The 26,577-nt window shown below is 39.9% G+C and overlaps 1 protein-coding gene across 1 annotated transcript in view; it reads left to right on the top strand.

Moving 5' to 3' along the window:
• Positions 1–26,577, top strand: part of SWT1 (SWT1 RNA endoribonuclease homolog) — a 112,852-nt gene that overhangs the window by 39,789 nt on the left and 46,486 nt on the right. The window contains exons 11-14 of the mRNA XM_075528386.1: positions 4,410–4,503; positions 10,008–10,150; positions 11,672–11,832; positions 23,620–23,758. Of these exons, the coding sequence (XP_075384501.1) occupies positions 4,410–4,503; positions 10,008–10,150; positions 11,672–11,832; positions 23,620–23,758 (537 nt within the window). The remainder of the gene's footprint in view (positions 1–4,409; positions 4,504–10,007; positions 10,151–11,671; positions 11,833–23,619; positions 23,759–26,577) is intronic.

Raw genomic sequence — 26,577 nt, forward strand, 5'->3', positions numbered from 1 at the left:
GAATAACTAAATAACTCATAAGCATGTTTTCAGTACATCTTAGGAAAAGTGCTAATACTGATGATCTTGATCTGGTCATCAGACCTTTATACCTCTTGTATGCTGAATTGAATGGTTTAAATTTAACTAACGTTTTCAGTAGCTATTTTGTTATAGTGGTATTTACTCTTTTAGCTGAAAGAAGGAAAACCAATACTATGAGGGGTACTCTACCCAAACGGAGCTTTTGTAATAAGCATTTTCCTCGCTCGATGAGCATAGAACAATTCTCTTTGAGTTAGTGTTCCCAGTGGCGTCACCTGGAAAGGTTCTCACTGGTCACAGTGAATATTTTCATAAAAAATTTTTCACTCAGACCTCGTTTTGTTTTTGGGTTTTTTTGATGGCGAACTTAATGAGAACAGCTTGTGGCTATGAAATTTTTGTTTCCTGCTCTGGGGGAGGAAATGACACAGAAACTGTTTGGATGTTGAACACAGCATACAAGGACAGTGCTATGGGAAAAACTCAAGTGTACGAGTGGATTTCTTGTTTCAAAAAAGGTGAAATGACAATTGATGACAGACCTTTTTCTGGATGTCCGTCAGTTTCCTGAACAGATGAAAAAGTTCTCAAAATTCATACACTTGTGCTCGTAGACCAGCAACGGACAACTGAAGAAATGGGGAGGTTATCTGGACTATCTTGCACATAGATTCAGTGAATTTTAACCAAAGGTGTGGGAATGTGTGGCAGTTACATAATCTTTGCTGTCAGCTTGTGAAGTGGTGGAGTCTAGCCTGTCAATCAGGTCATAGCCAATCAGGCCTCTGTGTGGGCATAGCCTTCTGAGGATTCTGGAAACTTGCCTTTCTCCCTGGAGGTGGGACACACAGTCTGTCTCTGCTTCATCTCCTCGTGAGACATTCCTGCTGGGAAGACACATGGAGCTACGCTGTTGGCAGCCAGAGCCCTGGGAGCTGGAGGGGCCACATGGAGACCCATGCCGGTGCTAAGATGCTTCTATCGCCACTGGATCCGCAAGACTTTCCACTCACTGGCCTGTGATCTTCCCGCACTCGGCATCATTGCTTATATTGCATGAGGCTAAAGAGGAATGTACAGATGTGTATTGGACATATGGGCTAATATTGGACTTAAGGACTTGATCTGGAATGGGCTGCAATATTTTCTTAATATATAATTACTCTTTTATTTATTTATTTTAAACATTTTATTAGGGGCTCATACAACTCTTATCACAATCCATACATTTACATACATCATTTGTATAAAGCACATCTGTACATTCTTTGCCCTAGTCATTTTCTTTTTTTTTATTTTATTACATTTTATTAGGGGCTCATACAACTCATCACAATCCACACATATACATACATCAATTGTATAAAGCACATCCATACATTCTTTGCCCTAATCACTCTCAAAGCATGCTCTCCACTTAAGCCCTCCACATCGGGTCCTCTTTTTTTTCCCCCTCCCTCCCCGCTCTCCCCACAATTACTCTTTTATATAAAGCTTTTGTACACATAAGTCTCCCTCGATTTGTTTCTCTAGTCTATCTGAACTAATAGAATGAGAAGGGTCGTGAAATTTGTGCCTTGGGTTCTAATTGACTAGGAAAAAAAGCATTGAGCGGAAGCATTGGGCTCTGAAAGAACAGCTGTGAAGCTTTTTTTCCCAGCCTTTTTTCCCAAGGTCATTACTGGTGATGAGACATGGTGCTACTTTTGCAACCCAGAAAGGAACATCATTCAATCCAGTAGAAGACGTCATCGTTACCTTGCCCCTCAAAAGCTCATCAAGTGAAATCAAAGATCAAGATGGGGCTCGTTTGTTTTTTTATGTGAGGCGGGATATGCATATGGAATTCATTCCACCAGAGCAGACTATTAATCAAGCTTACTGTTTAGAGCAGTGGTTCTCCACTGTGGGTTGGACCCCTTTGGGGGTCAAATGACGCTTTTACAGGGGTTGCCTAAGACCATCGGAAAACACATAAATATTTTACAATATATAATTACATAGTTTTGTGATTAATCACTATGCTTTAAGTATGTTTAATTATGTACATCCTGCATATCATGGATTTACATTATGATTCATTACAGTAGCAAAATTACGGTTATGAAGTAGCAATGAGTAATTTCATGGTTGGGAGTCACCACAACATGATGAACTGTATTAAAGGGTCACGTCATTAGGAAGTTGAGAACCACTGGTTTGGAGGTTCTGAAAAGATAGCATTTTAACAGTGTGAGGACAAAGGCCTGATTTGTGCCAGACAAGGGACTGGTTTTACCACCTTAATAATGAACCTGCTCATGTAGCTGTCTGAGTGTGCCAGTTTTTGGTAAAAAAACAGCATGCCTCTCTTGCCTTATACACCTTACTCACCTGACTTGGCTCTGTGCAACTTATTTTTGTTTCCATGAGTGAAGTGGGACATGAAAGCACAGTGATAGGATGAAGTAGAAGAGGTGAAGAAAAAAAAACGAGGGAAGTCCTATCAGCTATTCAGACAGATGAGTTTGAAAACAGTGTCCAAGAATGGAATCACAGATTTGACAAATGTATTACCTTATATACTAGAGCATAAGCTGACCTAAGTCTCAGACAAGCAACTAATTTTACCCCCAAAACTGCATTGAAAATGTGCTGAAAAACTCGGCTTATACACGCGTATATATGGTAAGTATAATGGAGATTATTTTGAAAGTGATAAGGTTGTTTTGTTTAAAAAAACACCTTAGAATACATAGCTTTGATTTTAAAAACCCGATTCTTTGGGGTACCCCTTCATATTTAAGTCTTCTGATTAAGGTTCTTGGGTACAAGTCTCTTAGGCTCATTACTTGAATTCTATTTAGACTTCCCCATAAGAGCTTCTAAGGAGTTCCGGTAGTGTAATGGGTTATGTATTGGGCTGATAACAATGAAGTTAACAGTTGGAAACCACCAGACTTTCTGTGGCAGAAAGGTGAGTCTTTCTACTTCCTTTCTGGGTTATATAGTCTCAGAAACCCACCACATTTCTACCCTGTCCTTAGGGTTGTTATATGAGTCAAAATTGACTTTGGCAGTGAGTTGTTGTTGATTAAAGACTCTTAGGAGCCCTGGTGGCATAATAGGTTATGTGTTGGGCTGCTAACTACATGGTCAGCAGGTCAAACTCAACAGCCTCCCTGTAGGAGAAAGAGGAGGTTTTCTGCTCCCATAAAGATGTATAGTCTCTGGAAACCCACAGGCGGCGTTTCTACTTCATAACCTTCTTATGAGTCAGATTTGACTTGATGGCGGTGAGTTTGAGTGACTAGAGACTCCTGAAGAATTTGTCTTTGCTGCTTGCTGCTTGATTAGCCCATGGACATGGCACACATTGGCTTCTTTTTGAATATGTTGGTTGAGTGGCTGAGTTTTCCAAATTGAATGGTAAGGGAAGTGAGCTATGTAATATAGGCTAAAATCTGAGATGGAAAATAGAGTAAACTGGAAACAAAGTTGAGATCCAGGCTCATTGCCTAGTAATCCATAAAGTTCTGCAGGTCCAAATGCCTTAAGTGGTTCTCAGGAAGGTAACAGGATCTACAAGAAAGACATTATTTTCACAAAAATTGAACTTTTACTAGCATGTACTAAAAATAAGGATCAGACTCACTGCCAGCAGGTTGATTCTGACTCATGGCGACCCTGTAGGGCAGGGTAGAACTGTGCCAGTGGGCTTCTGAGACTACAGTTCTTTCTGCTGGAGTAGAAAGCTTCACCTTTGTCCTGTAGGACAGCTGGCGGTTTCACACTGTGGATCGTGTGGTTTAGCAGCCCATCGCATAAACAGTGCACTATGGGGGCTCCTAAGGGAATCAAGGCTTGGAAAGTTCCGTAAATCATTTTTTTTCTCTTTCAAGATGTCATTTTACTGTTTCTCTGTCTTTTTAATTTTTATTGATTTAGAGATAAAGGGACAGCAGACATAAGAACCAGGTTATATTAATGATAGTATATAGAGGTAGTTTTAGGTACAGCCTAATTGTATGTATTTAAACCTGAACTTGCATTAAAATAAAAGAAATAAATAAAAATAAATTCTTTGTAGTAAAATAAAAACCTTGAACTTGCAACTTTTAGGTTCTAGTTTCTCATCTACTGACTACATTTTTTCGTTTTAAAGAGTTCAGAACGATTTCATTTTAGGACTGCTTCGTTTCAGAAGTAAGGTTTAGTATATGATTAAATCCACAAATTTAGAGTTTGAAACACATTGCGTTGCTTTGTCAAATTTTTCTCGTTTTATTTAAACAGTTTTTTTCTTTCCTTTTAGGCCTTTTTGATTTGTAAATACATTCAAAATTCTACTTGGGATAACTGAAGATTCTACTTGCCTATTAATATCTATTTTGTTAATCTTACAGATGGATTGAGTGATGAGAACAATGATGATCGGGTATTAAAATGCTGTCTTCAATATCAGGAATTGTTCCCTTGTTCTCAAGTTATTCTCTGCACGTGAGTTTCAGTCATTTCATTCTTTTGGTTTATCTTTTAGCTGTATCAATTTACTCCAAAGTAATTTCAAAAATCATATTGTATCCAACATATCAACACACACATGAGGGGGCTTCAAAACATTCATGGAACAGGGCTTGGGGGCTCAGGACCATGATCTCAAGGAACATCAAAATCAATTGGCATAACTTATTCTACAAAGTGTTATATCCTGTTGGGTGGGTAGTGACTGGGTTCTTAAAAGTTCATGAGCGGTCATCTAAGGTATAACAATTGATCACTTCCCATCTGGAGGAAAGAGTGATACCAACTGGAGGACATGGACGCAGTAGGTCTGATGGACTAATGGTCCATAAGAGCATCAGTCTACGTGACTTGGAGACCCAGGAGGACTAGTTTATGATCAGCGCCCACTACCAGCAGCTCTTAAAAGGATCATATTAGAAGGTCCTGGATTGAGTGGTAGAAAAATGTGGAACAAATCCCAAAATCATTAAAAAAAGCTAGGATAACTGGTCAGATAGAGACTGAGAGCTCGACACTGCCCTTTAGTCACCTTTCAGGTCTTCAGAGCTCAATGTTCAGCCTTGTCAGGGAAACAGTGACATTAAGGAGGTAAGCACCCCTTAGAATAATCAACCATTTGAGGTACGAAGGGCAGCATTTTCCCAAGGGTAAAGTTCACAAGTGTTAAAGAATGGAAACAGGAAGAGGTTATGCATGGAGAGATTGCAGTGAAAGAGAAGAAACAAAGTGGGTATGAATTGTTGAATAGGAAACTGATCTGCTCAGTGGAACTTCACCAATTCACAAAAAGAGCTTTTTTAAAAAATTGGTTAAAAGTGTAATTAAAAGATAATGGAACCTTTCCACAAACTTTTTGAAGCCCCTCATACACTCTTCTAAGTCTTCTAGGGAGCATACTCAATTGTGCTGACATTCTTACATTGCATGAGCATACAGTAATGAGATCTACATCTAAAATAAGGTGAAGCCAAAGCTCCACCTTCATACAATAATTAGAGAATTGCTGGAAAAGGTGGGGAAGTCAATCCTAATAACACCATTCTGGAGTCAAAATCTGATCCTTTCTTGTCATTTGGCAAGAAATTGATTTTTTTAGAGAGGGTGATTAGTGTGTGTTGTGGTTGTGTTCTAGGAGCGCTGTAGATTAGACTGCTGGGTGTAGTCTTGCCTCTACCATTTGCCAACTCTAGCTTTGGGCAAGAGACTTCATTTCCTCATGAGGAAAAAATAGTAAGACTAGCCATACCTGCCTTACTAGATTATTGTGTGTCTTAAATTAGATGGTATATATTAGGTGATTAGAAGCATGAACTAGTACCTAGAATATGGTGCTAAGTTTAAAGGTATCTCAGGGTAATTAGTCTTGAATCCATCTCTCTCTTCTGAGCTGGAGACTAGTTAGTATCTTTAGCCACTTATATCTGTACTTGGATGTTTTATAGACCTGAATCCTATCATCTCCAAAGGCAAAATCTTGATTTTCCCTGAAAGTAAACTGTTCTTGGTCTGAGTAATAAGTAGCACCTTCTACCTCTTTGCTAAAGCTAGAAACCTGGGGGTCATTTTTATTTCCTGGCTTCCCTTATCATGTGTATCCTGTAAATTAGCAAGTCCAGCTGATTCAATTTCTCAAAATGTTTTTGTGGTCGTCTCTGCTTCTTCTGCCACCACCCTATGTCAAGCTGCATTGTTTTACTCTAGGAAAAATATGTTATCTACTTCCACACTTACTGTTCTTCATTTAGTCTCAAAAAGCGAGACTGGTGATTTTTAATTTTGTGTAAATATTTATTACAGGGAATTTCAATAATAACCAAATTGAATAGAAGACCTAATAAAGCCCTAAGCACTAAACTACAACACTTTTTAGGATTCTGCCTCTCTCACTTGATTATTTTCATGCATATCCATGTATTTTAGAGGGAAAAATACATACATGGAATACTCAAATCTCAATTGTACAGTGTTGAGAAATGGATACACTTGTGCGTCCCATGACCCTCTCAATATATAGAAAACACTTCCCTAACCCTGGAAAGTGTCCTTGCAGCCTCTGTGCCTTTTATCTTTTTAAAGCTAGCTGCTTAAGTTTTCGATTTGAGATTATTACAAATATTCTCTAAGCATGACTTTTCTTCTACCTTATGAATTTTGGTACTTTGTCTTTTGACTTTTATTCAATTCAGTGTGTGTGTGTGATTTATACATTTATTGTTTAACTCCACTGCTGGTAAATTAACCAGATAATTTCCTATTGTTGATTGGTGGTTTATTATTTGTTGGCCTGAGGATGTATTCTATGATTTCTGCTCTTTCAAAAAATTTTCAATCATTTTATTGGTGGCTCTTACAGTTTTTTAAATTTCTCAAAAGTTTGTTATGTGGCCTAGAATATGGTCTATCTTGATGAATACTTCAAAAGAATGTATACATTGGGATTCAAAGTTTAGGTCTCATGTGTACTGATTTTCTCCTTATTCTATGGTTATTAAGAAAAGAGAACTAAAATCTTGAGCTGTAATTGTGGATTTATCTAGTTCTTCTGTCAGTTCTGTTTTGTAATCTACTCTGGATTGTTTATGATTGTCTTCATGGGAAATTGACCTATTCTCCTTATATAATTGCCCTCTTTGTTGATATACCTGGTTCTGTAGTCCTCCTTATTTGGTGTTACTGCAGCTAATCCAAGAGGCCCTGGAGGTATGTCAGGTTAAAGTGTTGAGCTGAGAAAGCTGAAAGGTTGGCGATTCAAATGCATGTGTCACTCTGAAAGATGAGACTGTTGACTTCTGTGATTATTGACAGCCCTGGACACCCTATGGGGCAGTTCCCTTCCTTCCTATAAGGTTGCTCTGAGTTAGGATCGCCTGGATGACAGTGGGCTTTGGGTTTAGCTAGTACGGGGAATCTTGGTGGTTTGGTGTGTTAAGCTAACCAAAAGGTTGGTGGTTCAAACCCTACAGCTGCTTTTTTTGCTAAGGGGTGGGCCAAGGGCCGAGGGGGACAGAAGATGAGGCAGTCTGCTTCCATAAAGATTTACAGTCTTGGAAGCCCTATAAGATTTATAATTGTGCGATCTTCCGGCAGGTCTACTTTGTACTATAGTGTTACTATGAGATAGAAGCAACTTGGGAGCAGTGGCCATAGCTAGGCTTTCTTTGGCTTGTGTTTAAATGGAGTGTATTTTTTTTCATCCTTTTACTTTTGACCTGTGATGTCTTTATATTTAAAGTAGGTTTTTTAATAGGCAGCGTATAGTTGTTTCTTCATTATCCTAGCTGACCTCTATATGTATAGAACATTTTAACATTAGACAGTTCCCTCATTGTTTTCTATTCCATTTGTTTTTGCTTTTCTCCCTTCTCTAGCATATTTCTGTATTTAGTGATATGCGATTATTACCATTTTCACTTATTTATACTTCTTTTAAAAAGCTTTACCTGATCACAATCTACTTTAAAAATAGTATTTTGCTATTTAAAAAGAACCTGCTTAGGTGTTTTGCTTTTTTAATTGTAGCGGGATAGCCTTGGGAGGAGGAGGGCTTTATACCACATTGTGTGCTTTGAGCTTCTTGGATTTATAGTTGGGTGCCTCCCTTTAACTTTGGAGAATTCCCGGTCTTTCTTTCTCTTCCTTCATTTTCTCTTTTGTCTTTCTGGAGTTAGAGAGTTTTATTATAGTAACCAGCCTGCAGGATCTTCGGTGATGAAATAATTGAGCATTCAGTTACCAATGGAAAAGATAGCAGTTCAAGTCAATGCAGCCAGTCTGTAGGAAAAAGACCGATCTGATTATCGAAACCTGTAAAGATTAAAGCCTAGAAAACCCAATTCTGCCCAGTCATTTGGGGTTGCTATGAATTGAAATTGACTTGACAGCACCTAACCATCACCCCCAGCCTTCAAGATGGCCCTCAGTGAAGCCTGTTTTCTGATATTCCTGTTCTTCTGTAGTCTCTTCCAGCATCCCTTAACCCGGAGGCAGGCAGGCCCTGTGGTGTATGTACCCTAAGTCAGCCACTTTTCAGGGGCCAGAAACACTGACCCTGTCTCCACTGGGGTTCCCAAACCCACCTCTCAAACTGCCAACACTGGACTGCTCAGGTTCCTAGCTCCTTAGTTCTTTCCTAGTTAGGCACTGGGCTAAGGGAGGGCTATGGGAGTTTCCCTGGCTGCTTGCTACCTGCGTTCTGGTTCTGTTTCAGTTGAGGTAATTTCTGATGACCTGTCTTCTAGTCCATTGATTCTTTTCTCATCTATGGGGAGCCCACTGAGGAGCCAGTTCAAGGTCTTTTTATTGTACTGTGTTGTTTGTTTTCACCTTTTTCCTAACACTTCCATTTGCTTCTTAGCATTTTCATCTCTCTATTGAAATTAAGTGAATGATTTTCCTTTAGAGCCTTTCACATATTAATGAAATTTTTATGATACTTCCTGTCAGTACCTTTACTATCTGTGTCACATCTGCCTCTGCTTCTAGAGATTGCTTTGTCTTCTGCCAGTGTGTTGTTTTTCCTTGTCTTTTCGAGCAGAGTGGATATGCAGATTGTGGAGCTCACCCGCTCTTTGGTTTCTTCCTTTCTTCAAGTCCTTCCACAGCCAACTAGCCGCTCTGCCCAGGCCTGGACATTGCCTTCTGACCTCTCAGGCCCCCAGGCTGTGCCTTTTTCTTGCTCTAAGCTTTGGGGCCTGGGGGAATCCTTCCCAGGAAAATAGACAAATTTACAATATTCATGGGGAAGTTTGTGTGTCTTGAAGGTAATTTTCACTTATAGTTGATGCTTATTTTAAATTTTTATCCATGTTGTGATCTATGGGAATGTTAGTCTCATAAATTATTCTCCCATTCACAAAGACATTGGAGTTTGCTAGACTCTAAAATAATAATTTAACAAACAGATATATGATCATACCACTTCCCTTCATTCAACTCTTTAAATATCATTCCATTTACTAATGCCTATTTCTCTGTAATCTCATAAGGTAGTCTTACGCACTGTGCTCTATTCTGACTGACTTTTTTATTTTAACCTTAAATTCACACAAATTATGTTATGCTCAGTGAAGGAATTTTGAGATTGCCTGCTTAGAGTGGCTCTCTGAACCTATTTTCTGTATTCTTATCCAGCTCCCACATATCAAGTGTAACTTTAGACGAGTTATTTAACATCACTTATACTTTCCTGTCTGTGAAATGGGAAAAAAATTCACCTCTTAATCTCAGCAATTTGTTGTGAGAATTACTAGATTATTGCTTAGAACAGTGCCTCAGACCAGGAAAACACACAGTGTTAACTATTATTGTTCCTGTGAGCATACTGTATGCTAATTCCTTTATTTTCTCTATTTCATAAATTGTTATGTTTTCTAAATTTGTAAACAAAGTACCAATACTTTCTGATGAGTTATGTGTATTGCCATCTGGTTTATCTTAATAATAAAAATTTTTTTTTCTCCAAACCCTCCCAACTTTAGGGATGATAGAAATTTAAGAAACAAGGGTATTATAAGTGGTGTGAAGTCACTCAGTAAAGAAGAATTGAATTCAGAGTTATTAAGCTTATTTATGGTCACAGATGGGTGTCATCAGCCTTGTATTTCTAAGCAGCAATTGAAAGGTAGTATTCTTATGTGAATAATTAGATATTTGTCTTTATTCACTAATGTTGGTAACATTTAGAATTAGTAAAATTTACCTTGTGTATTAAAAATAGTAAGTTTGGAATATGTGACTTGTAAAGAGAAAAATAAATGAAAAGTATAATGATAATAAAAAAATAATTAACATTATTGCCTCCAATGTGTACTTTTACAAATTAGATTGGAATTTTGCTCATATTCACACACATTTTTACATTTTATAATTAATATTTCCATGTTACTTTCTACAATGCTGAATAAAACTTAAAATAATAGTAGCTATAGGAAATGCTCATTTGAGATGGAGATAATTTTTGGTTTTTATGTTTATACCCTATTATTTATTTTTAAATTATAGTTTAGAAAGACAAAGGCACTAGCATTGTTTATTTTCTTTTCTATTGAATACTCTTATGTGATGCAACAGTACATCAAATCTGGTACCATTTGAAAAGCCCCCATCTTCCTTTGTGTGGGAAGAATTACTGAAGCCTCCCTCTAGTGCCACGTACTTTTGTGTGTTTGCAAGTGCCTACATATCCAAGCAACCCTGGCGGCACAGTGGGCTAAGTGTTAGGCTAGTAAGGAAATGGTCCTTGGGACCCAGCAGCCATTCTGTAGTAGATAGAGGAGGTGGTCTACTTCCTGCAAAAGTTTTTGCCTCGAAACCTTATGGAGCAGTTCTGTTCTATCCTGGTATCCTACAGCATCACTGTGAGTTGGAATCAACTCTGCCATAGTTCTTTTTGGCAGTCATTCACACACACACACACACACACACACACACACACGTCATATATATATTACTTCATTTGCCCTCTTAAGTGATGAAATATCTTTGATCAAAATATGCATATGGCATTTAGAAAGAGTAACAGAATAGTTTATGAATTTCTAAAAGTACTGTGCTTTTAGCTTGCCAATTATACTATATTATTACTTTTTAAACCAAGATGGTTAAGCCAGAGATTTGGGCCTTTAAAAATAATTTATAGATGTTTGTTGAGATTACAAGAATACATTATTTGGGGGAGGAAACTACTTCTTGATCTGTAGTTGTTAGTCCATAATTTCTGTTGTAAATGAATCTAAACCAGTCTTGTAATTTTTTATAATAGAAACACTAAAATTTAGTTAAAAATAAAATTTATTTTAATATCATGTACTAATTTATTAAAATATTTTAAATGCTTTACAGAAGAGATACAGGGTTTGCTAAAGTAATATATTTATGCTGCATGTGAAGCACTATAGAAATACATGTTTCTTGCAGTTAGCAGTCTAATATATAACTACTACACCATGGGGGTTCCTGAATGCTCCTTAACATTTTCAAAAGAAAGGACTAGTTATTTTTTTTAGGACTAGTTATTTTGTAGGCAGTTAACATGAATTACATATTAAAATATTTGCTGTTTATGGCCAAATACTAATTTTACATCTAAAATATTTCATCCTAATCCCTTGAATAAATCCTGTAACTCTTTGATTTTCGAAAGCAACGCCCGTGAAAAAGAGCTCTGAAGAGGAACCGACAGGTTCTGGACTCTCTGTTGTACTTGGAAGCATCATAGCTGAGTTGGAAAAATCTCTTGGAATGGCTTTATCTTCAATATTAGAAACTGAAATGAAAATTGCTTTTGGAAATCTCTGGATGGAGGTAAGTATCTCAACTCTGTAGTGGACAGTTTCTTGTTAATGAAGGTTTATTGTCTTCCTTGTCTAAAAAGGAGCTCTGGAGGTGTAGTGTTCAGGTGTTGTGCCAAAATCTTCAGAGCCGGCAGCTCAAAACCACTAACGGCTCCTCACCACAAACAGTTCCAGGGGTCATCTGCGCCAGCATTGACTTGATGGCTGGCAGTGAGTGAGTCAGCGACTTGTATAAAATACTATAAGTTTCATTGTAATAATTTCATTCATCTTTTCTTGAAGATTGAAGATATTTTTGGGAAATGATAGTTACTTAAAGCTTAGGGCTAAGTTTTGTTATTCATCATTCATCAAATATTTATGGTGTGTCTGCTGTGTGTTAGAAGTGGAGATCTGCATGGGGTTTATGTACTAAGGTCACCACTTGTTTGTCAATTTGTTGAACCTTGGTGGCATGTGCATTGCTTTCATGCTGGAAGCTATGTCACTGGTATTTCAAATGCCAGCAGGGTCACCTTAAGTGAACAGGTTTCAGCAGAGCTTCCAGACTAAGAACAGACAATGAAGAAGGCTTTGGGATCCCACTTCTAAGGAAGAAGCTGCTGAAAACCTTACACAAAGCTTTGAAGCATTTTCAGTTACTATTAAGACTAAACAAAAGAAGCAGAACATTTCCAGAGACACTGCGGCAGATAGGCCCCTCAGGTTTGAGGGCACTCAAAATGTGACTGAAGAGGAGCTGATTTCGTGGAGAAGAGTCAACAATAGTGACATGCGTCAGACAAAAGCTGTAAGATTATAGTCTTCAGAATATTCATTTGCAATGGGGCATGACGCAAAACAGCTGTATAAATCTTCTGATGATTACAATTTGGAATATGTGAAGTATGAACTTAGGCAAATTTGAATTGGTCAAAATTGAAATGGAATGCATGGTGATTGATATCCTAGACATTAGTGAGCTGGAATGGACTGGTACTGGACAATTTGAATAAGAAAAAAACATATAAATCTTTACTATGCCTGGAATAACACAATCCAGAGGAACGGTGTGCCATTCATTGTCATAAAGGATCTTGCTAAATCCATAATGAAGTATAGTGCTACCTGTGGTTGGACTCTATCAATCCACCTTCAAATCCCATCTTTAAGTTACTGTTCAACTTTTTATGCACCAAGTTAGTAATGAAGAATTCTACCAACGACTTCAGCCAGAAATTGATCGAACATGCAATCAACATGCAATGATAATTGGAATGCAAAATATGGAAACAAAGAAGAAGGAAAAGTCGTTGAAAATATGTGCTTGGTCATATTACTATATCTGCAAGTCCACCTAAGTAAGACAGGCTGGACAAACAATGTGAGCAGAAGAAAACGGGACCAACGGCCCTGGAGGGACATGAGAGTGTGGGAGGTAGGGGAAGGGAGGAGGTGTTGGCCAACACACGGACAAGGGAAAACAAGTGGTTCAAAACCAGTGCCAGAGAGGGAATGGGAGGACTGATAGGGAGTGACCAAGGGCAAGGTAACTGAGAGGAATTACTAAAACCAGAATAAAGGTGGGATGGAGGAAAGCGTGAGGAAAGGAGTAGGAAGCAAAGGGCATACATCGAAGCCTGAATACAAACATGTACGTATATAAATATATTTATGATTATGGGGGAAATAGACCTATGTGCATATATTTATAGGTTCAGTAGTAGGGTAGCAGGTGGACATTGGACCTCGCACACTCCCTCAATACAATAGCACCTTGCTCAGCTAAATGGTCATTCCATGATACCCACCTTACCGACATGATCACTGAAGACAGACGTGTGCATAAGCAAACGTGAAGAAAACTGATGGTGCCCAGCTATCAAAACGATAAAGCATCTGGGGTCTTTAAGGCTTGAAGACAACCAAGCGACCATCTAGCTCGGAAGCCACGAAGCCCACAGAGAAGAAACCTAAGCAAATACAAGGTGTTGAAGGGACCAGGTAGTAGATACCAAAGAGCAAAAATCATCATTGTGTGATCACCTTCCCCACATAAATGCTGAAGACGAATGTGTGCATAAGAAAGTGTGGTGAAGAAGGTTGATGGTGCCTAGCTATAGCGTCTGGGGACTTAAAGGCTTGAAAGTAAACAAGCAACCATCTAGCCCAGAAGCAACAAAGCTCACATGGAAGCAGCACACCAACATGTGTGATCATTAAGGACTGAAGGGACCAGGTTTCAAACAACAAAGGCGTGGGAGGCGGGGAATCACATCACCGTGAATGAGGGGGAGTGCGTGATGGGGACCCAATGCCCATCTGTAGACAGCTGGACATCCCTTGCAGAGGGGTAGTGGGGAGATGAGTCACTCCGGGTTCAGTATAGCAACAATGAAACTCAAAACCTTTAGTTCTTGAACACTTCCTCCCCCACAATTATCATGTCTCAAATCTATCTTGCGAACCTGGTTAGACTAGAGGATGCACAGCGGTGCAGTAGGGATCTGGAAACACAGAGAATCTAGGACTGATGAACTGCTCAGGACCAGCGGTGGGAGTGGCAACAACCGGAGGGAAGTGAGTGTAGAAAGGGAGAACCGATCTCTTGGAGCTACATGTAACCTCATCTCTGGGGGATGGGTAACAGGAAGGTGAGTGAGGGGAGACGCTGGGCAGTGTAAGACAAGATAAAAAAATAATTTATAAATTATTAAGGGTTCATGAGAGAAGGAGTGGGGAGGGGAGGGGAGGGAAAAAAGGAAAATGAGCTGATTCTAGTAAACCAAGTGGAAGGCTGTCAGGGGAAGCCAGCCACTAACACATTACGGGTCTGATAGGCGCAATTGTACAGCGATAATAAGTAATGATCATAGTAAAGTTATAGAGAGCATGAGAGATAGAAGTGAAGTATTGAAATAAATGGAGTCAGACACTCTTCATGGTAGCATGCTCACCTCAGCCCCACTTGATGGTCCACGTGGAGGATGAGAGAGAGTTTAATGGTAGCCCCCTAAATACAGGTGAGGACATACCTCACTGGAAGGGGCTGTCCTATAGGTAATACAGTAATGAGAGGGGGTTGGTCTAGGGACATACATGCAATAGGAGGGGGAGGGATTGGGGTTATACATGTGACAAGATGGGCCGATCCTAGGTTTAGGATGGCGGCTTAACTTTGATCTATTCCCTAGATCTCCATAGGGACCATTATCAGTAGGGTGTAAACCCCACCTACTGGAACCAAATAGATGTCTGCAGGCATCCATTGTCTTCAACAGCAGGGAGTGGGGCTGCTGCATCTGGGAGGATGGCTGTGAGTGGCTGACCTCCCCCAACAGAAGGCGAATTTTGAGAATGATGAGGGCAAGGAATGCATAAGGGTGCTTTACTCAATTGATGTATGTATGGATTGCGATAAGAGTTGTATGGGCCCCAATAAAATGATTTATTTTTAAAAAACAATATTAAACCATTTTAAAAAAGAAAATATGTGCTTGGTAATAGAAATGAAGCTGAGTTCGTATGATAGAATTTTGAAAAGCCAACTACTTATTTATAGCAAATACCTTTTTCAAGAACACAAAAGACAGCTTTACACGTGAATTTCCCCTGATGAAATGTATAGAAATCAAATTGACTATATATGTGGGAAGACGCAGTGGAGAAGCTCAACATCAGCAGCTGAAACCAGACCAGGGTTTAACTGTGGAACAGAATATCAATTTCTCAGATGTAAGTTCAGGATAAAGCTGAAGAAAATTAAGAAAACAGTCCACAGGAGTCAAAGTTTGACCCAAGTCTACCCCATCTGAATTTTGAGAACATCTCAAGAATAAATAGGATGCCTTGAACACTAATGACCTGATGAGCTGTGGGAGGACATGAAGACCATGAATCATGAAGAAAGCAAAAGGTCATTAAAAAGACAGGAAAAGATCCTAGTGGATGTCAGAAGAGACTGGACAGTGCTGTTAATCATGGAGTAGCTAAAGGAAATGGGAGAAAGGATGACATCAAGGAAAAGGTCAAAGGGTACCCCGAGAAGACAAAGCCGAGTATTATAACGATATGTGCAAGGACCTAGGATGAGAAAACCATAAGGGAAGAACATGCGATACATATCTGAAACTGAAAGGCCTCAAGAAATCATTTAAGCATTGAGGTATAACTCTAGAGGCAAACTACTGAGTGATGCAGGAAGCATCAAGAGAAGATGGCAAATATACAGGGTCACTGTCTCCAAAAGATCTAGTCAACAGACCACCTTTTCAGGAGGTAGCCTTTGAGCAAGAACCTTCATCACTAGATTTTATGGTTGGTGCATAAAAAATTGAGCCTTAGTTGTATTGAACAATAATTATATTAGTGCTAAAGGAAGAAGTTCAGGCTGCACTAGTCAAAAACAAGGCTCCAAGACTTGGTGGAACACCCATAGAAATGTTTCAGAAAGCTGAAGAGGCAGGCCCTGGAAGCACTCACTGGTCCATGCTAAGCACTCAGTGGTCTATGCTAAGCACTCACTGGTCTATGCTAGTGGGAAGACAGCCACTTGGCCAGCTGACTGGAAGAAATCCATATCCATGTTCATTCCAAAGAAAAGTGACCCAACAAAATGCCCACATTGTAGGACAATACTCAATAGCGCATACAAGTAAACTTTTGTACCAGATCATCCTTCCACAATTGCAACAGCACATTGAGTGGGAGCTTCCAGAAATGCAGGCTGGATACATAAGAGGATGTGGAACAAAGGATAGCATTGCTGATGTCAGGGGGATCTTGACTGAAAGTAGAGATGACCACAGAGGTGTTTACTTGTATCTCGTTGACTATGCAAAGGCATCAACTGTGTGGAACATAAGAAACTGGATGGATGACTTTGAGAAGAATGGGGATTCCGGAACACTCATAGATCCAGTTGGACCAGTAGGAAACATCATGATAAATGGAGAAAATGTTGAAGTTGTCTAGGATTTCACCATACTTGGTTCCACAATCAGTGCTCACAGCAGTCAAGAGATCAAAAGACGTATTGCAGTAGGGAAATCTGTACAGGACATCTTTAGAATAGTGAAGAGCAAGGAAATTACTTTGAAGACTAAGGGGCTCCTGGCACAGCCATGGTCTTCTCTGTTCTGTCATGCACATGTGAAAGTTGGCCATTGAATACGGAAGACTATAGAAGAATCTATGCATTTGAATTTTGGAGCTAGTGAAAAATTTGGTCAAGTGGAAGGGCAGCGAAAGAGAGGAAGACCTTCGAGATGGATGACACAGCTCCATCAATGGGTTCAGGATAGGAACAATAGTGAGGATGGCGCAGGACCATCCAGTGTTCTGTTCGTTCTGTTGTGTTTAGTGTTGTAGTGGGTTAAAGCCGTCTGGATGGCACCTAACTCAACACCAACGTGTCCTAAGGATTTTGGATATCTGAGGTGGCTTCAAAATCGTCTAGGAAAACGTCCATTGTATTTCAGTATTTTCATGAACTTTTAAAAGCCCCCTTATAATGAAAAAATAAATGATAACGTGTGCTAGATGCTGATAAGTATTCGGCGTAAAACAAACAAGGAAAGGAGTAAGTGGTTTGAGGTGGATAATAGGTTCACTGAGACGGTAACTTGTGAGTAAAGACAAAATAATGGTTGGAATGAGTGAAGGAGGAGCAGAGTAAAGATTCAAAGAAATAAGGGGCCAGATTATGATTATGTGAGGGGTCTTCAAAAATTTCTTGGAATTGATAGGAAGGATCCCTGGTGTTGGCTGGTTACGCATAGGCTTCTAACTACAAGGTCCAAGGTTCAAACCCACCAGCTACTCCGCATGAGAACGAGACTGTGTATTCCATGAAGATGTACTCTCAGAAGCCCTATAAATATAGATAAGGGTCACTGTGCATTGGAATCACTTCCATGGCGGTAGGTTTAGTTCAGTTTTGGTTTTAAAGAATTGAGAGCCCTGGGAATTTAATATTATCAGTGTTGCCTGTTTTAGATTATTAAGTGGGTGTCTGAGTTGTTCTAATTAGTGTTCTCTACTTTACCTTTCTAGTTTTTACTATCTATTGCAATGGTTACACTGACCCCACAGACAAAGTTAGTGACCAAAGGGTTTATTTAAAAGCTCACACTTCGCAGCGCCACTGAGAAATGCTCAGATTATTTGTTTATCACGACATGTTCCCAGTTCTTTCAGGTCTGGTTATAAATGCCACAGGGGCATTCCACTCCACTGGATCCTCAGTCCAAGGGCATTCAGCTTCAGCTCCATGAGTCTGCAACCACAGCTCCCTGAATTATGTGCCCACTTCCAAGGGTCAGCAAGCCCAGCTTCCCCACAGTGTTCAGACACACCCCACTGCACAGACATACTCAATTTTGCTTGCTCCTCAGATTGAGAACCCCCCACCCCTCTGTTCCATGCTGTAGCTGCTGCTCCTTCGGTGGTATAGCTCTCTTCTGTACCCAGGAGGTTGAATGTGTAAGGCACTCGTGTCCGAGCACCACTCCTAGCTCTTGCTAGTAGTGAGACCCTTTCCCCTGCTTCTCAAAGGGCTCATTATAGGCAGCAGGATGGCTTTCCTGCACATCCTATTCACAGTCCTGTCAGTTTCTTCACCCATCTTCTTACCAGAGCCATGCAGGAAGTGGTCATTTGGTGGGAGTTAGAGACGTTGGTTAGAAGAGCAGTGTTAAATATTTCACTGTCCCTGCATTGCCCTTTAAAGGTGTTTTTTTTTTTTTAAGATTAGGAAATGAAGTCAGAAGGAACCAAATCAAGACTATAAGTGTAAGGAATTTTGGGGCGCGAAACAGAACCAAAGATCCAATCGGCAAAATTTAGAAGCAGGCTTTTTTGGAAGGCTTGTGAGCGGATTCAGCAACTCAGGGAATTGAGCCTTTGAAACCGCACTTTGGGAAATTTGGGCTGCGTCTTTAGACCCCTGCTGGCAGGCACAGCTGGGAAGGGTCCAAACGGGAGGATCTGTGCACACAGGTGCTTCAGAAGGGAGAAGGTCTTTGACCTTATCTATATGCCAAGGACGGCTAGAGTGGAGTGTACTTATCTTCAGAAAACATTCTGGCTCTGGGAGGAGCCGGCTCCAGGAATTTGAAGGTTGAGCAGGGGAGGGGGAGATCAGTGAGAGGGAGGTCAGTGAAAGGGAGGTCTATGAGAGGTGAATTCTGAGAGCCAAGCTGAAGGCACCGGATTCAAAATGGAGCCCCTTTAGCCAAGACCAGGCAATAAGGTAAATGGATGCCTAATGATTTCCCATTCACACTCTCGTAAAATTACTCTTAAATTTGGTGAGGAACATGAATAGGTGCATTGCTGTGGTGGAGAACAATTCTCTGAGGAAGCTTTCTTGGGTGTTTTCTTTCTTTTTTTATTATTTCCTCCCCTTTCCCCCTCATGGTATCGCCACTCTGACTGTTCCTGGGGGGCTCTTCTGCCCTGGATTCCATGTGCGGAGAGCTCTTACGTGTAACAATGTGCATATTCTGGTCTAGCCTTATCTGTAAGGTAGAACTGTGTCATGATTGTTGATGGGGAGGAAGCATTCAGGAACTAGAGGAATGTTGTGTGTTTCATCGGTGCTGTACTGCACCCTGGTGAATCCTTCCTTGTGACCCTTCTGTGAGGGGGTATCAATTGTCTACAGATGATGGGCTTTGTGTGTCCACCTGACCCCCCTTGTTCACATCAAGATAATTGCTTGTTTGGGGTCTTTGGATGCCTACTAACCCGGTTCAGCCAACATCTCATGATCACACACTCTGGTGTGCTTCTTCCAGGTGAGCTTTGTTGCTTCTCAGCTAGATGGCTGCTTCTTTAACCTTTAAGACCCCACATGCTATATCTCTTAATGGCTGGGCTCCATCAGTTTTCTTCACCACATTTGCTTACCTCCCCATTTTGCTTCAGTGAACCTTTAGGGAAAGTGAGCATGACAATATGCCAGGTTATTAGAACAAAGTGTTCTTGCGTTGAGAGAGTAGAGGCCCAATGTCCATCTGCTACCTTAATACTTATAAATATATTTACATAGACCTGTATCCCTATGGCTATATAAAATATATTTACATATGTATGTAAATACATCTGTATACCTTTATAAAAGTCTTTTGCCTCCTAGTTCTTTCCTCTACTTCCTTTTACTTTCCTCTTGTCACCGGAGTGTTTTCTAATAAAGTTTTGACCAGTTTTGTCAAAGAACTTTCATAGCAAGCATGCATTAATATTTTTTGGCCCGTCTGAAAATCTGCAAGCAAAACGCCTTTAGCATCCTCAAACTCTGTACCATAGCCTTTGTTCATAACCATTCTGCTTTTCCTGTGACTGGACCACTTCCACCTCTAGGTAGTGTTGCTTTCATGGTGCTTTGTCCTCAGGATAATGCTGATAAAAACCATGTTAACAATTCTTTGAACAATACCTCGGGATCTTGATCCCACTTGTTTAAAATTCCCATAGAAAGCTCTGTTCGTGACAGCTCATCTAGTTGCCACAGTTTTGGCATCCATTGGGCAGGGGCTTGCTCAACTTGATGTAAAAAAATTTTTTATGTAGAATTGTGTAAGTGGAACCAAGTACAGTGTCTATGGTACTGGCCCATGTTCTTTCTGCTCACTGTAGGTTCACTTGAGTTACAGAAAGAACAATGTTGTTTCCTTGAAAAATGCTGTGGGTCATCTGCCCCAGGGCGGAAGACGGGGCTTTTTACTCTAAGAGCCACAGTTCTTGGAAACTCCCCGACCCTTCTACCCTGCCCTCTCGGGTCGTTAGGAATCGGCAATGGCTGGGTGGCAGTGAGTTTGCCCTTGTTGGCTTCAACACCATATTATCCAATCTTAAAATGAGTTACCTGTTTGGAAACTGCTGATTCCTTTTCTTTTCTTTTTTTAAGCAAAAGGAAAGAAGTTTATTGGAGCCCATATGGGAAACCCTAGAGGGGCCCAGCATACCCTACTGTGTAGGCATGCCCACCATGTACCCCCGTGTCCCAGATGGACTCTCCCTTGAGCCGAACCACAAAGCCCCAGGACTGGCTGGTGATGGGAACGAACTGCTGAGTTCTTTGGGGCCTTGTCCCCATAAACTTTTCATAAAGCATCAGTAATTTTACCATTCTCCCACCCAAACATCACCATAAATTTGAGGCTTGCTTTTACTTCAATTTTAGCAGAGTTCACATTGCTCTGACACACACTCATTTCAAACCAATGTTTTATTTTTCTAGGTGCCTCCAGCTAGATCCAGTTCAGACATAAAAATTATTTTGGTGCCAATTCTCCCCACCCCCGCATAATTCTCATTTTCATGAACTCTTGAAGACCTGTTGTATAATGACCCTTGATGTCACAGTCGTTAAGCGCTCAGCTGCTAACCGATAGGTCCCTGGCTCAGAACCCACCAGTTTCTGTGGGTGTAAGATGTGGCAGGTGTCTTCTGCAGAGCCTATGCAGGGGTCCTCAATCTGTGGCCACATACAGCCCGCCGAGGACATTTATCTGGCCCACCAGGTGTTTTTGCTCCATTTTTTACTTCAAAATAAGATACGCAGTGTGCATAGGAATTTATTAATAGTTTTTTTAATAAAAACTATAGTCCTGCCCTCCTATGGGTCTAAGGGACAGTGAACTGGCCCCCTGCTTAAAAACACTGAGGACCCCTGGCCTATAGCCTTGGACCCTTGGGGTTAGTTTTTCTGTCCTAATGGTTTGTTGTAAGTTAGAATTGACTGGGTGCCAATGAACAGTATAAGGATTTAAACCAATGGTTCTTAACCTGTGGGTTTTGACCCCTTTGGGGGTCGAGTGACCCTTTCACAGGGGTCGTTCGGTTCACAACAGTAGCAAAAGTACAGTTATGAAGTCGCAACAAAAATCATTATGGTTGGGGGGGGTCACGACAACATGAAGAACCGTATTAAAGGGTCACTGCATGAGGAAGGTTGGGAACCACAGCTCTAGACTGTCACTCTGATGTTTGAAGTGAAGTCAGGAATCATGAGCTGATCTTTTAAAAACCTTTTAGCTGTGGTGTGAGATTTAGTCTGTAGGAAGACAAAAATTGATGCTGAAAAATGTTTAGATAGATGGACAAATCACTGGGCCCAAATCCAACCCACTGCTTATTTTTGTAAGTTAAGTTTGCATTGACTCAACTATATTACATACTGTACTCTATGTTGTGCTACAAGGATAGAACTGAGTAGTTCCAACAGACTATGTGGTCCACAGAGCAAACAGTACTTACAAATGGCACTTGGTTCTAACGAAATATCACAAGTGGATGGCTTTCGCAAGCAGAAATTTATTGTACCACAGTTTAGGAGATAAGAAGGACAAGCTCTAGGAGCTAGCCAGTTCCAGTGGACCTGGGGGAAGGCCCTTGTTTCCATTCAATATCGTTCTATAATCTCAGCATAGGACACACACACACCCCTCCACCCTGAGTCCTCCAATCACCCATCTCTAGTCCAAAGGACAAGCTCTGTGCCAGTTTCTTCCCTCTGTGTTGTACTGAGGTCTCCCCTCTGCTATGTCTTGTAAAATAGAGATGATGCAGGCCACACCCCAAAAAACTCCCCTTACATCAGAGCAGGAATGTGACTGGAGTAAGAGTGACAGGCTGACCATATCATGGGAGGTAATTGCCATTTAAGATAGGGATTTTTTAAAGACATATTTTTTTTTTTTACTAAGTTGCTTTAAGTTGGAAAATAATATGGGAATTTTGTTTTGGCAAGGAGAATATATTTAAATTGAATTCAATAAAAGTTCTTTGGTTTTATTTGAATCAAAATGTTTAAATTGAGGACATCTTGAATGTGATAGAATATGTTTATGACTATAACTGTATATATCAAGTATAAGCTGACCTAAATATTAGCCAAGGCACCTAATTTTACCACAAAACTGCATAAAAAATGTGAAAGACTCAGCTTATACATGAGCAGATACAGCATATATTTTAGCTCATGCCGTGTAAATATAAGATATATAGAAAAATCAGAATAAGTACATTTAATCATGGTAGCAAGAGATTTTTATTTTCTGTAGATTAGTATTTCTGCCATCAATGAAATACTGAGTTTAATAATAGAGAGTGTACTGTTTTTGTTCGCTGTTCATGTTCATAGAGAAATAGTGTTCCACATTAATTAAGGTTTATATTTCAGTATGGTTCTAATATTTGCCAGTATTATAGTTAATGTTTGTTACTGTCACTTTGGAAACAGGATCATGAAAAGTGATCCAGAAGTTGATACCGGTTGGATGTTTCATAGTATGGTTAAGGAAAGTCACTGCATAAGAATCATTCAGAAAAGGAAGCATTGCCATCAGATAGAAATAAATAATCTGTTTTTTTAAAAACATATCTACAAAAGTATGGCAATTATATTTAACTATTTTTCTATGCAGATAGCTCCTCGACTCCACTGTTTTGTGAAATAGATTGATTTCTTCATAGAAATTAACATGATAAAAAGTAGCTTTTGAGACCTTGCTGGTTAGAACAGTGTTTCCTTTGATTAAATCTATGCTTTTTATTTTTTGTACATAGAGCTTCTGTAACAGTTAGGGTTAATGCTAATATTGAAGTGTACACAGGTAATTCGCAATGAACTGGCATTTTAAGGTTATGATTAGTTTTCAATAAAGTATCTTAAATTCAAAATGAACTAATTATATTTTACTTAAAAACATGTAGGAAATCTTAGATAAATAATTTTTAATGATAGAAATATTAAACTCATAGATACTAATATTTCTGTGTTTCTCCCACCCCTCACCCCCAATATTTTTAGATGCTGTACTTGAAGCCACCATGGACTTTAGTACATTTATTTCAGTGTTTTAAGAAACATTGGTTAGCTGTATTTGGATTAATTATGGAAAACAACTTACTTTTAATCGTTGAGAGCCTATATGAAAATCTATGTAAAGGTATGAATCTTTTGTTTATTATATTTTAGGGGTACATAATTAAATAATTAGCTAGGGATATACAATTAAGTTGTTTAACTGCATTAAGAAGATTTTTGCAATCACCAAAATTTCAGAAACCTCCTTATTCTCACTGTCATCAGGTCTCCATTTCTCCCCATCCTTTGCAGCCCTTTCCCCAGACAATTATCAATACAGGTAATCTCTACAGATCCACCTGTCCTTTAATTCCTGTATGAAGCAAACAAAAAAAAATTGAACAATGATAACTAGATAAAACCTAGAAAAACCTCATCCAAAAAGAAAGGATAAAATACTGAAAACTGAAGCAACTTTAAAATGGGACAAAAGGGAAATAAAATGATAAGGTATTGTGTTTACATCCAATTGTATCAGCCATAATCTACTTGACCGTGATCTCTGGTCCAATGCTATTCACATCCCTCAACTAAGGCCATCAGGATGCATCAGAGGCTCATCAGTACGGGCACCCTGCAAATGGATTTGGGTTTCTACTGTCTACCATAGCATCCTGTAAAATTCCTGCACAATTTAAGCTCTGAAACCATTCCTTCTTTCAGATTTGGATTTTGTTCACTGCAGTCTTTGGATCACACAGGCTGGGATGCTGCTTTTAGGTGGACTTGGTTGATAGCTCATTCAGAGGGCTATTTGTTTTAACACAAGGCCTTAAGACCCCAGATGCTGGCTTCTGATAGCCAGACACCATCTAGTGTCGTCACCACACTTTGCTGTAGCATCCACATCTTCAGTGATCTCATGAGGACGCGCATCAAGCCAGTGCTGTGTCATAAGAGCCAATTAGCATTGCACTAAAATATTAAATCAGACTAACATATATTCTATGAGATGTGAAGGTGAATGAATAAATTTGGAAATTAGTTCTTAATCAGTGATATTTCTAGCATCAAAAGAGGACTTGTGACGACTGGTTGACAGGGATGCAGTTTATAGACTTGGTGATTATAAATGATATAATTGTTGGTGTTCCTGGATATTGTGAATATGTTGTTTGTATTTATGTAAATCTGCCTTTAAAATTTTTCTTAAAATATTTAACATACAACATTGAACACATTTTGTGCATTTTAAAAATCGGATAGTGAGATTGTCATGAAAACTGAATGGATACGAAATAGGAAACCTTGGGCTGTGGTGATTGTTAGGACTGAGAAAGACCCCATGAGTCGGTGTTTAAACTGTGTTGTACAAAGCTCACCGATTCTTGAAGTGCCTCTTGGGCTACCAGTGACTGGGATACAGAGGTTGATAGGGAGCCTGATATAAGGCATCTGACCTCGTCGAACTTCACAACTCAACATTAGCCCAAAGCTCCTTCCTCGGGGTAGAAGTCAGACATGCCTAAATATCCTCTACCTCTTTTACCAGTCAGGACACCAACCATCCCTTCCAGAACACTGTCCACTTTGCTGCTGGGTACGATAATTCATTGCAGTTGTCACTGAGAATGCTCATAATTATAGGGTTTACTAGGGAAGTTAATAGGTTGGAATTGAAGCTCAGAAATGCCCAGGATACTCTCTTTAGGTCAACCGAGTCTTCAGCTGTGCCCATAGGCACACCTGCCGGTCTCTGGTACTCAGTTTCCTAGGTATGTGGTTTCTGGCCCTCTTAACTGCTTTTGCAAAGTGCTGATGCTCTTTTAGTGCTTCTGAGAAATGGTGAATGGAGTACCCTTGAAATGCCCAAAGGGTACTCCATTGACCATAAGCCATGGGTCAAAGGCACTTGCATGAGTCATCTCCCCACATTATGTGCCTAAAAAAGTACCCTACTCAGCTTTCTCAGTCCACGGACTGGGAAACACTGCTGTGCCTTGTTTTGGTGGTGGTGTGTTTGCTGTTGCCAGTTCACCACTACATCAGTGTCACAGGTTGAGAAGGAACAGCCCGCAGGAATCTTCAAGCCAAAGGATGCATTCCTGCTTCTGAGACACGACTCAGCAGAATGGCAAACCTGACCAATCCCCATGTTGAGTCCCGTACATCCTGTCTGTGTGACGCCACCCAGTTACTTAGTGGGCCTTTCCCGACCGGGCTCACAAGAGTCTTGTCAAGCAGTTCACGGTCCTGCATCTGGGAATAGTGGACCTTCGGCCTTTAACCCACCTTTAGCCAAAGCAACTCTCTTTGGTCTGTTTTTATGTTGAGATTCTGTATAGGATTGGCAGGGGATGGGGGAGTCTCTTAGCTTAGAATAAAAAGGAGAAACTCACCTAATAATATTAAAGCCTGTGTTGTTTGTATGAAATCAAACAGGTGTATTTGTTTTGCTCTATGAGTTGGAAGCAAAACTTTTTGTTATTGAGTCAATTTTGACTCCTAGAGACCAAATAGAACAGGGTAGAGCTGCCCTACAGTATTTCCAAGGCTACAGTCTTTATAGAAGTCGAGACTGCCACATCGCTGTCCGGTGGAGCAGGCTGGTTGGTTTCAGTTGCTGCTCTTTCCTGTAGCACCTAGGTGCTTCCTCACTGGGCTTCCACTCCAGCGTCTCTTTTTGAAACTTAAGTATGACCATTATGAGTATGTCCAATTAGTTCTTGACTTTTTCAAACTCCTAATGTGCAATGACCTGTTTTCTTTTTGGCTTAAGTGCTCAACTGCTTACCGAAAGGCTAGATGGAGATAGGACCTTTTGTAGTATATAGACCTATATGGGAAACATAGAAAGCAGTAACTCCTCATTTTGATGGTTTTGTCTAATAATAGTTTCAATGATTTATGGCAATGCTTTTTTTTTTAACTTACCTTATATGGTTGCAAAGAAATTTTTTA

This window comes from Tenrec ecaudatus, chromosome 1 (assembly GCF_050624435.1).
Source record: "Tenrec ecaudatus isolate mTenEca1 chromosome 1, mTenEca1.hap1, whole genome shotgun sequence".
NCBI classification, from domain to species: domain Eukaryota; kingdom Metazoa; phylum Chordata; class Mammalia; order Afrosoricida; family Tenrecidae; genus Tenrec; species Tenrec ecaudatus.